At 45.5% G+C, this 14,693-nt stretch overlaps 2 protein-coding genes across 3 annotated transcripts; both read right to left on the reverse strand.

Moving 5' to 3' along the window:
* Positions 1-1,560: 1,560 nt before the first annotated feature.
* Positions 1,561-8,634, reverse strand: LOC132448478 (solute carrier family 26 member 9-like). 2 transcript variants are annotated; one of them, XM_060040964.1, is made up of 20 exons: positions 8,490-8,634; positions 7,776-7,911; positions 7,457-7,596; positions 6,651-6,761; positions 6,304-6,479; positions 5,854-6,018; positions 5,592-5,744; positions 5,390-5,472; positions 5,132-5,279; positions 4,804-4,917; positions 4,619-4,696; positions 4,417-4,512; positions 4,212-4,318; positions 4,055-4,124; positions 3,688-3,780; positions 3,408-3,548; positions 2,863-3,084; positions 2,617-2,671; positions 1,753-2,508; positions 1,561-1,635 (listed from the first exon to the last, which is right to left on the reverse strand). In XM_060040964.1, the coding sequence occupies exons 2-19, from the start codon at positions 7,898-7,900 to the stop codon at positions 2,267-2,269; spliced, it is 2,319 nt and encodes a 772-aa protein (XP_059896947.1). In that variant the 5' UTR covers positions 7,901-7,911; positions 8,490-8,634; the 3' UTR covers positions 1,561-1,635; positions 1,753-2,266. The 2 variants fall into 2 exon arrangements, with proteins under 2 accessions (XP_059896947.1, XP_059896213.1); XM_060040230.1 differs by having other exon boundaries at positions 2,863-3,096.
* Positions 8,635-8,770: 136 nt separating this feature from the next.
* slc48a1a (solute carrier family 48 member 1a) lies at positions 8,771-11,582 on the reverse strand. Its single transcript, XM_060041988.1, has 3 exons — positions 11,083-11,582; positions 10,505-10,672; positions 8,771-10,279 (listed from the first exon to the last, which is right to left on the reverse strand). The coding sequence occupies exons 1-3, from the start codon at positions 11,210-11,212 to the stop codon at positions 10,143-10,145; spliced, it is 435 nt and encodes a 144-aa protein (XP_059897971.1). The 5' UTR covers positions 11,213-11,582; the 3' UTR covers positions 8,771-10,142.
* Between the last annotated feature and the right edge of the window lie 3,111 nt (positions 11,583-14,693).

The following is a 14,693-nucleotide window of genomic DNA, read 5'->3' on the forward strand; positions in this document are numbered from 1 at the left end:
CCTGCCCAATCTAACCTAGAACTGCTCATTCTATCCCAGACCTGCTCAATCTAACCCAGACCTGCTCAATCTTACACAGACCTGCTCAATCTAACCCAGACCTGCTCAATCTTACACAGACCTGCTCAATCTAACCCAGACCTGCTCAATCTTACACAGACCTGCTCAATCTAACCCAGACCTGCTCAATCTTACACAGACCTGCTCAATCTAACCCAGACCTGCCCCATCTAACCCAGACCTACTCAATCTAACCCAGACCTGCTCCATCTAACCCAGACCTGCCCCATCTAACCCAGACCTACTCAATCTAACCCAGACCTGCTCCATCCAATCTATACCTGCACAATCTAACCCAGACCTGCCCAATCTAACCTAGAACTGCTTCATCAAACCCAGACCTGCTCAATCTAACCCAGACCTGCCCAATCTAACCTAGAACTGCTCATTCTATCCCAGACCTGCTCAATTTTACACAGACCTGCTCAATCTAACCCAGACCTGCTCAATCTTACACAGACCTGCTCAATCTAACCCAGACCTGCACAATCTTACACAGACCTGCTCAATCTAACCCAGACCTGCTCAATCTTACACAGACCTGCTCAATCTAACCCAGACCTGCCCCATCTAACCCAGACATGTTCAATCTAACCCAGACCTGCTCAATCAACAACGGACCTGCTCAATCTAACCCAGACCTCCTCAATATAACTCAGACCGGCCTCATCTAACCCAGACCTGCTCCATCTAACCTATACCTGCTCATTCTAACCTTTAAGACTCAATTATCATCCCTTTTCTATCTTTTATAATATATATATATATATATATACAAACATAATATATCATAAAGTGGGATCCGTGGTAATTGCTGATTATCAGATTCTTTGTGTGGCTTTATTCTTTATGAAGTTTGAGGTGGAAAGCAAAAGCAACGGTCTCCAAGCTCTTCATGAGGTTATATAGCACTCCAAGCTCTTCATGAGGTTATATAGCAGCAGAGCAGAGCAACTGTATGTAAAGTTGCTGATGCCACGCTCTTTATGCCTTCCTCCCTTCCCCGAGACATTGTCTCCTCACCAGGGAACGGCCAACAGACTGCTAGTCTAGCATCATCCCACAGCTGTGGCCCAGTGCACTTCTCAGTTAATTACAGGAGCTTGCGCGCTCTCTCTCTCTCTCTCTCGCCTCTCTCTCTCGCCCCTCTCTCTCTCTCTCTCTCTCTCTCTCTCTCTCTCTCTCTCTCTCTCTCTCTCTCTCTCTCTCTCTCTCTCTCTCTCTCTCTCTCTCTCTCTCTCTCTCTCTCTCTCTCTCTCTCTCTCTCTCTCTCTCTCTCTCTCTGCATGTTTATCCGCTCGGTCAGCAAGTTCACTCAGTAATATAAGCGGTGGGTCATATTTGCCTTATTGCTCCAGGCACCGGATTATGAGTCAATATACTGTTTTCTCTATTGCTCCATCAGGGGAAGGAAGTACTGCTTACAACCACAAAATATACAACTGTGTATGACCTGTTGCAAATTGTTGTTGAGTAAGAACACACAAGTTTAGAACTACAGCATATGTCAGACATTTTATTACAATTACAAGACAACGGAAGATTCCTTCATGCGGCACATGCTCAAAACATTTCCTGTGGAGAAACAAATTCGTTTTTTAGATATAGCGTACTGCATCTGTTGTGTCAGTATGCCTCAGCAGGAACCCCACGTCAGCGTTTGATATCAGATCACAGAGAATGACAACGTACCTGTTCCAGGTCCTTCTGATCGTCCGTATTGAAGGCCAGTTCTCGCCTCTCCCTCTCTTCCTGCACCCGGAGAACAACATGTTGAAATGCATACAGTCTGACATGCATTCCAGTACTCCAGCAACAGATCGGTGGTAAGAAGGCCATGTTTCAGACATTGGCTGTGTTCGAATTGGTCCACTTTTGCCTTGATAGTCCACTATTTAGATTGTCACCATTTTGCAGTGTGAGAGTATAAATCTGGTTCCTCATATAGGGCTTATATAGTACTCAATTAAATAGGTGCGCCTTAAATAGGTGTACAACTGACGCACTTATTTCCTCAACATATCCCATGATGCACTGCTGATTGCTTTGTCATCCATTGGAGATTGTCCAGCACATATTTGTTCTTTATGCAAATAAGCCGTCAGTGGGTTGCAAAAACATGTCTGCTGATTTATGAGACAATACGTGTCTTGCTGATGGATTTAACGATATAGCGCACTATTCTTAATAGTGTACTATACAGCGTTCACTGTGCAAGGAATAATGACCGTAACAGTGTGCCAGATCGAATGCAGCCCATGTCTTTGAAAGGCCGGTCGTAACATGAGTAGCGAACGGAGCCTGCCTTGGACAGTCCTGCGGTGTTTCCGGCGGATGTGTGCTGAGCGTGGAGCACGGCGTCGTGGACCGAGAGGAAGAGGTGGGTCCGGGGTATCCCCCCCTGGCCGTCAAACACCCCGCCCACCTTCAGCTCCTCGTACACCTGGGCTGCAAACCCGCGGCACACCGACGTCACGCATGGCTGTCCTCACCTCGGCTGTTGGCCATGTTACTAGATAGTCATTCAACCACAAATAATAGATCTGATTGTTTTACCTTGAACGTTGGCCAGGAGCAGTTTAATCCCCAGCATCTCATAGCAGGAGTTCATCTGGTTGGAGGTGAAGAAAATCAAAAACAAAATGGCGATTTTCGGGTGGGGAGGAGGATTGGATTGGTCAAAACATTACCCAACAAGTCCCCGCCAAATCTATAACCACCCCACCACAGGCTGAACCACATACACGTCATACCCATAGTTCCCGTCTGGGATCTTGTGCTGATCACACACACGGAGCTAACCTTGGTGAGCACTTTCACCCCGTTGAGGTCCACAAAGCAGACGCCGGCCAGGTCCAGGACCAGGGTGTGGAAGGGCATGGGCTGGGAGTCCAGGGCCGAGGGGCTGTCGGGGGGCCCGCCGCCGGGCATCTGGTCCTCCAACCCACCGTCACTGAAGTGGAAGTTGACATAGCTGGTGGTGGGGGAATCACTTTTGGGGTCGAAGTCGTTCTGCAGCTCAAGCTGTGAGATTGTCTTGGGGAGGAGCGGCAGGAATAGATGAAAAGAGACGGGCGCTCATCAATAAGGGATGTATGCAATACCCTCGGATTCACCGCTCAGGGTGTCAAATGATTTCAGGGAATATAAACAATATAAATATTGCACATGAAATGGAAAGTGATGGCAGGTTAGAGACTATGCGCACAACACTTTCAGATTCAATTATTTTTCAGAAATGCACGGCACAAAGTTTCAATGGCTGGAGGCTCCTGTGCCTCACTACACCGTAGAGTAGGTCGGTATTCTATCACTTCCAGGTCCCTTCAACGCCGAGCGAGCCCCACCTGTGTCTTCATGGTGACCAGACTACTGGGCTTCCTGTGTCGCGACTCCTTGTCCTTCTTATCCTCCTTCTCCTTCTCCTTCTGCTGTTTCTTCACAAACTTCCTCCTGGCCAGGATAAGCTTGCCAGGGTCCAGATTGGTCTACAAGCAAACACTTGTAGGTAAACACAACCACACGTGCACCCACACACGCACACACACACACACACAGCGACAATGCAGGCATGCAAACAGGGTTGACCGTGATTGGCGGTGAAACAAGGCCATTCATTCACAGTACCTTTTTGATGACCTTCTGTCGAAAGATTTCCGCATTTGCAAAGTAAAGTGGAGAGCAGTAGTTTACTATTTTCACACCCTTCACAGAAGCCACCTGTCCAGGAATGAACCATATTTTAGGAGAACATACAGTAACTTGCACGTTATGTTGCAAAAATAATGTGTACATGCTTGTGCAAGTATGTGGGCTGCATGTGTATGTGTGTGTGTGTCGGGGGTGCTGGTGTGTGTTTGTTTGTATGTGATTATGTGTGTGTGTGTGTGTGTGTGTGTGTGTGTGTGTGTGTGTGTGTGTGTGTGTGTGTGTGTGTAGCTGTGTGTGGGCTTGTGGGTGCATGCTTGTGTGAATGCTAGGGAATTTTCAGTACCTTACTGTACACTTTAGGATTTTTGTAGATATCCGTATCCTTAATTTGGTCGATTGCTGAACCATTTCGACTACGAGAGGAAAAGTTTGCGTTAAAATAGAAATGACATGCAATTAGAAACGAGTGCTAATGATAAAGCCCCGTGCCTCCCACTTACAACTGTGTTTTGAATATAACCACCAGTATGGAGAAGCCCACTCCGATGGCGACCCCATACGGCAGGCTGAGGAAGAACGTAGCCAGGAACGTCACGACCCACACACACTGGATACAAGAAAAAAAAATCACATCGGCACCGGGAAAAACAATGGAACGACTTTGCATGACCGCGTGCGGCGTTGTGATGCATGGCCAAGGCTTACGCAATCCAATCTGCTCTTCTGCCACAGGTAATAGGGGTCAGAGAGCTGCAGCAGGGTGTTCTTCAAGTTGACCGCAATCAGCGCTCCGAGCACCGACTGCAATAAACGGAGAGCGACGCAGTACCACATATTACACAGCTGAGATGTTTGCGGCGGCCGCTTCATTCAATCTTTCCCATAATGCAGCTTTGCGCCCACATACTTTAGGCAGGGGTTTCAGGTACACGCCCAGGGCGAGCATGGTGATCATCACCACCAGCATCACGCACAGGCTGGCAAACTATGGGATGGAAGAGGCAGAGGGGTGTGTGGCAGGTATCAGTGGGACCTAGATTGCTTTTGCAGGTTGTATGTGTTTAGTGGGGCGGCTCAGGGCCCCCTCCCCACCTGCGAGGTCCCCCCGGCGTTGTCCACGGCGAGGGTCACCGAGAGGGCACAGCAGATGACGTGGATCTTGAAGAACGACCCAACGAAATTACTGCATCCTAGAGCCAACATTTCCTGTGGGGAAACACGCATAACGATAGCCAGGTGAAGTGACAACATGATGAACTGATATTAGCAATCTATAGCAGGATACACTTATCATGTCATGTCATCTTGAATGAATATTAAAACAGCTTGTGAACTGATATAGTACTCAATATTTGATAAAAGGGTCCGATTATAAATTGAAGACATGGTAGAGGCCAAGCAGTTGTGGTTGATTCTGCACCTGATTGGGGTCCACGTCGTAGCCGTGCTTGGCGGCCAGGGTCCTGCCCATGGCCAGGTTGATTACATATCCTACTATAGCCAGGGAGAAGGCAGTGCTCAACATGTCCTCCCATTCACACACTGCTGGCAGGATGGGTGCAGGAAAGCTAGGAGACACATGCCAGGAGTGGTTACGGTTTGCGGTAGTGATACAGACATGATAACATCACTGAATCAGGCCTGCATACGGGCTGAGGCTGAAGAGGCCAAGTGTTACCCCAGAGGAATCTCCCCCACTATGTCCATGTGATATTTCTCTGGCAGGTCCAAAGGCCCGGATAAGGCCGTGGCCACCACCACCTATGTAAGCAGAAACGCACAAAGACCCATCGTTAAAGAAAGATCCAAAAACAATGCAAAGTGTAGATGCAAAAGTGCAATTCATAGGAAAAACAAGCATAGTGAGGGCTGCTGCTTACTATGAGGATCTCCATGGGGATGGGGAACGGCAGCTTGTGGCGGTAGCGTGCCTCCAGCTCCTTGGACACGATGAGGACCACACTGCTGATCAGGGCGAAGAGCAGCGAGGCGATGTTGGTGTGGCGAAGGCCGCGCAAGATGTCTCTGAGAGTCTAGTGGAGCGCAGTGAGGAACAGGGTAGGTTCATTACAAAATATAAAGACTATACCGTGGTCTTTAGCTGAAGACAGCTCAGGTCACTAACCTCCAGACATCACTTACATACACTACAGCCAGGGGTCCGCTGTAGGGCCGCACCTTTATCCCAAAGATGTACTTGAGAACTGAGATGAGGATCTGCAGTCCTGCAGCCGTCATGAAGCCTCTGATGAAGGACTCCGAGAGGTAGATGGCCACGAAGCCAAACTGCATGAGGCCTAGGCCCATCTACACACGACACAGGGGCGACAACACAATGCCCAGCAACGCTACAACAGTTTATCGGCAATGAGCTGTAATGACATCTTTCAGTCAGTGCGATCTCGATGTGATGCCAATGTGACGGCGAAAGCGTGAAGTGAACGTGACGCCAACGTGACGTCAGCGCGACGACAATGTGACGACAACGTGATGAATTACTGAACTGCTTTTTCTATAGATCTATAGATCTATATACATAATAGAGGCCGATTGAGGTCTTTCAGGCAGCAAAAGCAGAACTGATTGCATTACCTGTATGATAGCTGTGAGGCAGGCGAGTGTTCCAGATATTCCCAGCCGGACGTCGTTCATCCTGGCCGTGTCCACGACGCTGGCGTTGAGTGTGGCGTTGAAATGACTGAAGTCTGACTCCGGGGCCAGCCGCAGACACACCATTCCCACCATGATGCTGAGCACAGCGAAGGTACCTGGACACATGGCCCTGATGATGATCTGTTTTACCGTCGCCTTGAGGCAGCCTATTGGGAAGACTAAGGGCAGAGTGTGGGCTCGTTGAAGCAGGGCAGCCCAGGGGCCCCGGGAAACTAATCACTGGTCCTAAAAATCAAGAGGAGTGCACATAAATCTCCCAGATTTACCTGGGACCATCTGGTGGACCGTGCCCATGAAGAAATACGGGATGAGGGGGAAGAAGGAGGAGTAGAGGCCATTTACCGGAGGAAGGCTAGCCAGGAGAGCAAATGCCATGCCTGAGGAAAGGAGACAATATGATAGTTCATCTGTCAAATACAATACGTAAAAACATTTAGATTCATCTGTCCGTTCGCAGCCACGTTCATCTGTCCGTTTGCAGCCACGTTATTGGGAAATATTGTTTTTGGCTATAGAAGCTCCCAGAAACCACGCGAGAGAAGGCTAGTGTTAATGTTATCACTTTATTTGAAGATAGAGATAGCACAGGACAAGAGTCTAGAATCGTAAAACCAGACTAGAAAGACTACGTGCTAGAACATTTTTGTACTGATCACATTCACCTAATAGTGGTTTTCTAGAGAGGGACACAGACAGAGTGACAGAGACAGACAGAAAGAGTGACAGAGATAGAGAGTGACAGACAGAGAGAGAGACAGGGACAGTCAGAGAGAGAGACAGAGACAGGCAGAGATAGAGAGTGACCGACAGAGAGACAGTCAGAGACAGAGAGAGAGAGTGACAGAGACAGAGACACAGAGATAGAGAATGACAGACAGAGAGATAGTCAGAGACAGACAGAGAGACAGAGACAGGCAGAGAGAGAGACAGGGACAGTCAAAGAGAGAGGCAGAGACAGACAGAGAAAGAGTGACAGACAGAGACGGTCAAAGAGAGAGACAGAGGCAGACTGAGCGAGTGACAGAGACAGACAGAGAGAGTGACAGAGACAGAGAGAGAGACAGAGACAGACCTTGGGGCACTTGTATAGTACCAGCGCTGACCCCACTGACGACGTCCACGAGCAGGTTCTCCTTGACCTTGTAGCGGGGCAGCCAGCTCAGCACGGGCAGGTGTCTGTACAGCAGGGCCTTCAGCCGGGCCCCAGAGCACCTGACACAGAGGAACACTCTGCTCAAAACCCCATTCAGGGGACAATCTTTTAACTTGAACTACGTTACTCTTTCCTTCCACCAATGACATTCTGTCACAGTGCAGGTTTAATTTTTCTTAATGCAAGTCACATATTATCCAGGTAACTTTTGTATGCATCCATGTAAAGGATCTTATACCTGAAGAGTTTCTTCACTTTCTCTCCCACCGAGAACTGCCGATCCTTTTTGTCAAAATCTTTATCGAAATCGGCAATGTTATAGGTGGGCCGATCGACCACATAACGGGACCCGTCCTGCTCCATGGCTGTGGCACCTAGGAGGAGCATATGTTGGTATGTGCGTATTGCTAAAACGTTTGACCCTAATTGTTACATGTGACCTTCAACTAGGCTCCATGAGTGCATTGCTGTTAGTGGACACCTTATCTAACCCTGAGCTAACCTTGGGCCAGCAGGTCAGTGGAGGGCTCTGTATTTGATCTGGTTGATCTAGCACAACTACGCCACCAACCCTTCCATCTCATCTATGACCAGCCATTGTTTGGCTCAAACAATAGACTGTAGGAGACAGCATTACTGCTAAGGGAAAACGTTAACAATCTAGATGCAAATGCCATGTCATTTAACAAAGTGGAAATAAATGAATTACATATATTTGGATGAATTAAAGAGTTAAGTGGTAAAAAAAAAACAACACAAAGGGATCTAGGAAATCTTAAGGGCAAGTTGCATACAAGCAGTAATTACAGCTATTGACGTGCAATTATTTGTCATTAATATGTCTTGTTATGAAGATATGAAAAGCTGACCACCCGAGTATTATCACAGCAGATTGTGTTGTGAATAGACCCCATGAGTTAAACTGCATTAGTATTGAAAAGCAATGCTGTACCTTATCACGGGAGGAGTTCCAGTAGCATGAGGCAGACCTGAGATATTCAGAAGGCGGCGTTGATTAAACATCTTGAAATCCATGACCTTCAAAACCTTCTGGGTGGAGCTTAGTTACACCAATTGCTGTCAAATAAGCCATGCTGTCTAAGCGTCTTAGAGTACCATATTAAGCGCTATATAAATTTCATTTATTATTATTATTATTAAATATATATATACTCCTGTTGCAATAGTAATTTTCCCACTAGGGCAAATGACTAAAAACACAATCAAAATATGTTTATGTTTAAGGGATTTTTAATCTCATACCAACTTCCTTAAAATTCTTTAAAAATAACAGTAATGGGCTTATATGCTTAGGAAAAAACATAATAAAAGTCCTGGGTTATAAACAATAACTTACAAATACATGTTCAATTTGACAAACACAAACATAATAAATCCAAACAATGAAATGCCAATATTGTATTGAGCTAGAGGCAAGCAATACATGATGAGAGTGTGTAGTGGTAATGACACATTTGGGTCTGTAGACGAATGCCAAAGTAGACAAGCAGAAATATCATTCAAAATCTAAAGTGCAATTATTTGTCTAATAAATTCCATGTTTTCTCCGAAGGGGAATGTTAAAGTCGTCAAATTAACTCAGCAAGCAAAGAGAAGTCTCCACCTAGTGGCATAAAACTGAAATGATCTGTATAACGACCCAGGCCCTGTTCTTTGAAAATTGGCATTCTATGCAGCCGCTTTAAAAAAAAAAGGTAGCTTTTAACACATGACTATGTCAAGTGTTACTTATATTGATAGGATCTGCTTCATGAAGCCAAGAATGTAATGCCTCAGACCGCACTACAACCAAAAGATAAATAACAAACTTTGTTTTCCAACAATGACTCCTCATCTTAAATGACTACCCGAGTATAATAACATTTCTGTCTTTGTTCGGCTCAAAATCTTTATGGCTATGGACAGACAGGCTTACATACTACATAGATGTTCACTGTCATCAGAAAAGCTATTTAAAAAAAGGTGAGTATGACGGTAGACTTCACCAGGAAATATCTTTTTTTATCCAAAGTGACCTTGGTTAAGGGAGAAATATTGTTACTTCCAGACGTTACGCTGGGGACGTCAGACAAAGCAATGGGGGCAGCATTAACGTATAAAGTGTCTGATAAAATGAAGCTTGAGTAGTTTCCGTTCTAGCACTCGGTGTTGTGGTACAACAAAATACATTATACACCATTGGTAGTTGCAGTTAAAATTACTCTTCCGATAGGTATGTAGTCCTTTAAAAGAATGAGCCTGGCATTCAAAAAAAAGAAATACACACACACACACACACACACACACACACACACACACACACACACACACACACACACACACACACACACACACACACACACACACACACACACACACACACACACACACACACACACGTCAAGTGGGAGAACAGGTTGTAAAACCACTGTTTGTGTGTATGAAGCACGTAGGACAAATGCATGTGGAAGAGAGTCTCATGACTTATTTTTAAATCCAGCACTACACGCATTTCCTCGCCTTGAAACAGAAGCTCATTGAACAGCTCATGCGGTTCAAATCTCCATCAAAAGCATTCTCCAGTGAGTCCGACGAGGTTGGTGGACTAGAAGTCGCTGAGGATGCTGATGTCTGCAAACTCCTGGCGGTATCGGTGTGAGTACATGGCCAACAGGAAGGCCCATTTGAGGGTCATGAAGCTCCAGATGCAGGACAGGTACAGGCTTTGTGGGTCAGTTGGAGCTGTAGGACAGAGTGACTCTTTCCATTATTTCCCTTGTAGCGCATGTCAACATGATGGACAGCTTGGTCCAAACCGTATCAGTTATGGTCGGTGTCCAACTTATTAGTAGTAATGTTATCCAAATTGATCTTGATACATTGTGATAAATAACATTGTTATGCATGTAAAAGCTAATACCCCTTGATGTACTTATATTGCTATAAAAAGTATGCATTATGAATTACTTTGCTTCTGCGTGATGGCGACGGTCAGGAAAGTGATGAATGCCACGATGGCCAACAGGCAGAAGACAACACCGACGAAGATGAAGAACTTGAGCCCCTTGAGCCAGGTGCGCCAGTAGTCTTGGAGATACATGATGTGTGTCACAAGAGACCACAGGGCCAGGACTCCTGGTGACAGAAATAAACATGACCGCTTTAATTTGTTGTTATGTATCAACAGTATTTGCCAACCATCGTGTTATATCCTATACGTGGGTTGTTGCGACAGGGATTCAAGGAGGAGCGTCTGCATCGTATTTAGTGTTGAGGATCATAATCAATGATACATAATAACATGTAGATGTAATATACATAATCATACATACTACATACGTATATTTATTGTTATGTATATTAGTTAATATCTTGTTAAATGATGATGCTTACTTACTGAGATCTAGGTCTAATGCTTAATGATGAAGATGATGCAGATGACTATCAAATACATATTTACTGCAAGGTGGGGTTTAGAGCAAAAGGTATGAGGAACATCAAAAGGGAAGATGTGTTAGATATGAGACGTAAGTGAGTGACCATACCTGACAAGCCTCCCATCGCCGCCGTCCATGGTTGTTTATACGCGATGTTCCAGACGAAAAAGGCCGAAATTCCCACCAGCGTACCAAACGTAGCATACCCTATGCTGAGGTACGTCCTGCTCGTCCCCATTATAGCACAATGTGTGAACTGGTCCTGACTAATACACGTAAGCGTGGAATGTTTTAGGATGTTTAAGTTTAGTTCTGGCTGGTAAACACTAATCTCTTAACCTATGATGTAATGTCCTGGACGATCCTCAGCACCGCAGAGACGGCGAAGTGACAGAATACTTCACAGGGAGAGTTGTGTTTGAAAACAACTTCTTTGTTTTTCGTAAAATTACATTTAAAAGCTACATGGTCTAATAAAGAATCGACTAGTGAATGTTCGGTAATAGGTTGAAGAAAAAAAACATCACAGCAGCAGCCAAAACAAAATACCTTGTTCTTCTAATGCCACCTATAATGTCACACAGTGCTCCATAGCGCCACCCTCTGGTACGGAGTATGATGTGGATTTGTTTAAACTAATAAACCAATCACACAACTACTAATACAGTATTCTAATACACACCCCGCTGGTGAGTATAACAATTGCACACACGCCGGGTTTAAATGGACACAAGTCAAGCCATGGAACAGCTCAATCGGAATAAAAAATAATCATACGCCTCAATCGGAATACAATTCTATGGTCGGATCAGAATCTATGTCGGATTAGAAGAGGTGGTGTAGTCCGCTTTAATCGACATGTATACATTTATTCAGATTGGTTTGGGGTGGGTGCGACGACTTTGTGACTTAGAGAGATGGCATCAGCAGCTGCAGTAGTTCGCAATTGGTCCGCCAGTACTTTTATGCACCCCGAACTGAATGGCGATTATCCATTCAGCACTGCTGCCCAACGTGTAGCACCATGGGAACTGATCACACCAGCACGGCTTGCAGTTCCAGGTAGATCTCTTTCTTTCTTTTAGGTTTTGCAGGTAATATAGCCGTCTTTGTAGTTGGTGGACGTGCCATCCTCACTCACGTAGTGGTAATGTAGATTTGATCAAACACGTCCACATGCAAAGAGAGATAGGGGGTATCTTCGAACAAGTAACGCACAACTTTCCAGATCGAGACTGCAGTTTAATTCTGTTGTGTCTTTGAAAGAAGTTCCTTTTAGTCGATCAAATTCAGACAAATTGTCATTAAAACAATCAGGACCTTTCAAGACCAAATGAAATATTTAAGCAGGTTTCTACAAGAATGTCATACATTCGAGGATTTTCAATAAATTGGTACAGGGGAAAAAGCTGTCTAGAAGGCTGTGAAGAAGGTAATGCAAATGCAGTCTTCTGCTACTCCTGCCGCCTCTTCCACCCTGACGGCGGCTTGGCAGACAGCCCTGCTGCGGGCATCAACATGGTGTGACAGATTGAGATGAGATTATGGGCTATTGGGAGGGTGAACATTGCCACTCAACTCCAACAGCTCCAAGATAATTTGACTGCACTACATTTGAAAGGTTGTGAAAGCTCTTGATCCTACAATCTGAACAATACTACAATCTGAACAAATGCCAAGATTCTGTAATTTCAGCTGATTTGTGTGTGAAAATAAATTGTTTGTGCTGCTATGTTATGTTATTAAAGTATTTATATGTACAACTGTGATAACTTAATTAGCTTCTGTAAGCAAGTTCTTTCAAGGTCAGTTAATAAACACTTTACTTATGCTGCCCCTGTCTTTGTTTTTGCCAGACATATCTTGTGTCCTGTTTAGCTATTTTAAATCTTACAACATTAGCTTCTTGTAAACAATAAATTGTGGAGCTACACCATTTTTGTTTAAGGAGTTACCATAGTGGACACAAAAAGGTCTCTCTGAGTTAATCATCGAACAACGAATTTATACTGTATTTTATGGAAGTAAATCTGTGCCATCTGATTTTTAAAATAAAAAGCCATTGAATTCCATGCACTGAATATGCATTGAAATAATCGAATCTGGATTTTTTTGCCTCTGAATATAACTACGTTTTTCAACAAATAATTGTTCAATGAGAATTCAAGGTAGGTCAAGGTAGAGGGTGGGGGTGTGGCCCTGAGCAGCTTCTGGCCAAGGTACCACGCTCGTGTTTACAGTGGATGTATTATAATGGCGAGGCGCAGCTTTTGGCCGTGTTCGTGTTCTGTAAATATTGCAGAACACTCCTGGTGCTCCGGCGGCAGTCCTGGAGCTCTGTATCAAAATATATTATGCATAGATATCTATATCGGGGCGGGCGGTGGTTTCCCGGTGCGGTGGTGGCCCACTGCGTCGGTGCTCCGTGGCGGGGCCGCCCCGGCAGCGGGAGGCGGGAGACGGGAGACAATCGCGGGCAACAATCCCTTTCTCCTCCATGTCGCGGTTCATGTACTTCAGGGAGTCAAAGCCAAAGTTCCTTTCCCCCAATTCCTTCCCCAATTCCAGAACGGTTATCCAAATAACAAAGAATTGTACAACACTTGCGTTACAGTGTGTGCAGTGCCGCTGCTAGCTATTTTGGGGCCCTAAGCATAACTCCTTTATGCCCCCCCCCCCCCCCCGAATCCCCCCTACCAGCCCCCTGGGGGTAGCAAACAATTGTTGAGGGGGGGGGGGGGGGGGGGGTGGATAATTCAATTTTTTTTTTTTTTTTTATTGCCATGGGCCCCCCCTCTGCCTTGCCCCCCCCCCACAACTGTCTCACTTTAAATTAAATAGTTATCCATAAATACAAACTTAAAACCAGAAGTATACAAGTATTTTTTTTTGGGGGGCCCCTCAGGACTTGAGGCCCTACGCGCAGCGCGTAGTGCGCGTTATGGGAGCGGCGGCACTGAGTGTGTGTATACACACACGCATGCACACACACGCACGTGGCGCTTGCACGGTCGTAGCTCATTGGTGGACCAAATTCTCTGGGGGTGCAAGGCAGAGAAAGGGGAGGTAACTTGGCCCCTTATGACGACATATGGGGTCAAATTCGAAATCGGAGTGTCTGAGCTTTCATCTTTCAAAGGCGGAGCAGGTTACCTAGTGCTCGTCTTACACCTAACTTAATTTGTAGCCACTGAGGGACCATAGGCAGGCTAGGGGAACTCGTATTAATGTTAGAAAACCTCATAAAGTGAAATTTTCATGCCATGGGACCTTTTTAAACTCATAAACCAAACACAAAACTTCTAATACAGTATTCAGTGTTATCGTAGGGGGAAAAGCTATAGCTAAAGGTATTTTTTTCATCAGTTGCTTTCATCTTTCAACATTATTTTACCAAGCAATGAAAAATTATTGTATCAGGTGACTTATCTCCAGGACACAACATTCACTATTTGTGTGAGCCTGAGTTTGTGTGAGACTGCATCCCAACCCCAAATACACACACACACACACACACACACACACACACACACACACACACACACACACACACACACACACACACACACACACTGGCTCACTTGCTCACAGTCCTATTCACACGATCACCAAAGACAGTGTCTTTGCTATCCTCCCCCTGATGCCCCAAGCCTGAGGTTCATGACCAATCAGAGAGACACAGGAAGTTGCCTGAGTCAAACCCTCCCTAGAACTAGACT

This window comes from Gadus macrocephalus, chromosome 1, assembly GCF_031168955.1.
Source record: "Gadus macrocephalus chromosome 1, ASM3116895v1".
Classification (NCBI taxonomy): domain Eukaryota; kingdom Metazoa; phylum Chordata; class Actinopteri; order Gadiformes; family Gadidae; genus Gadus; species Gadus macrocephalus.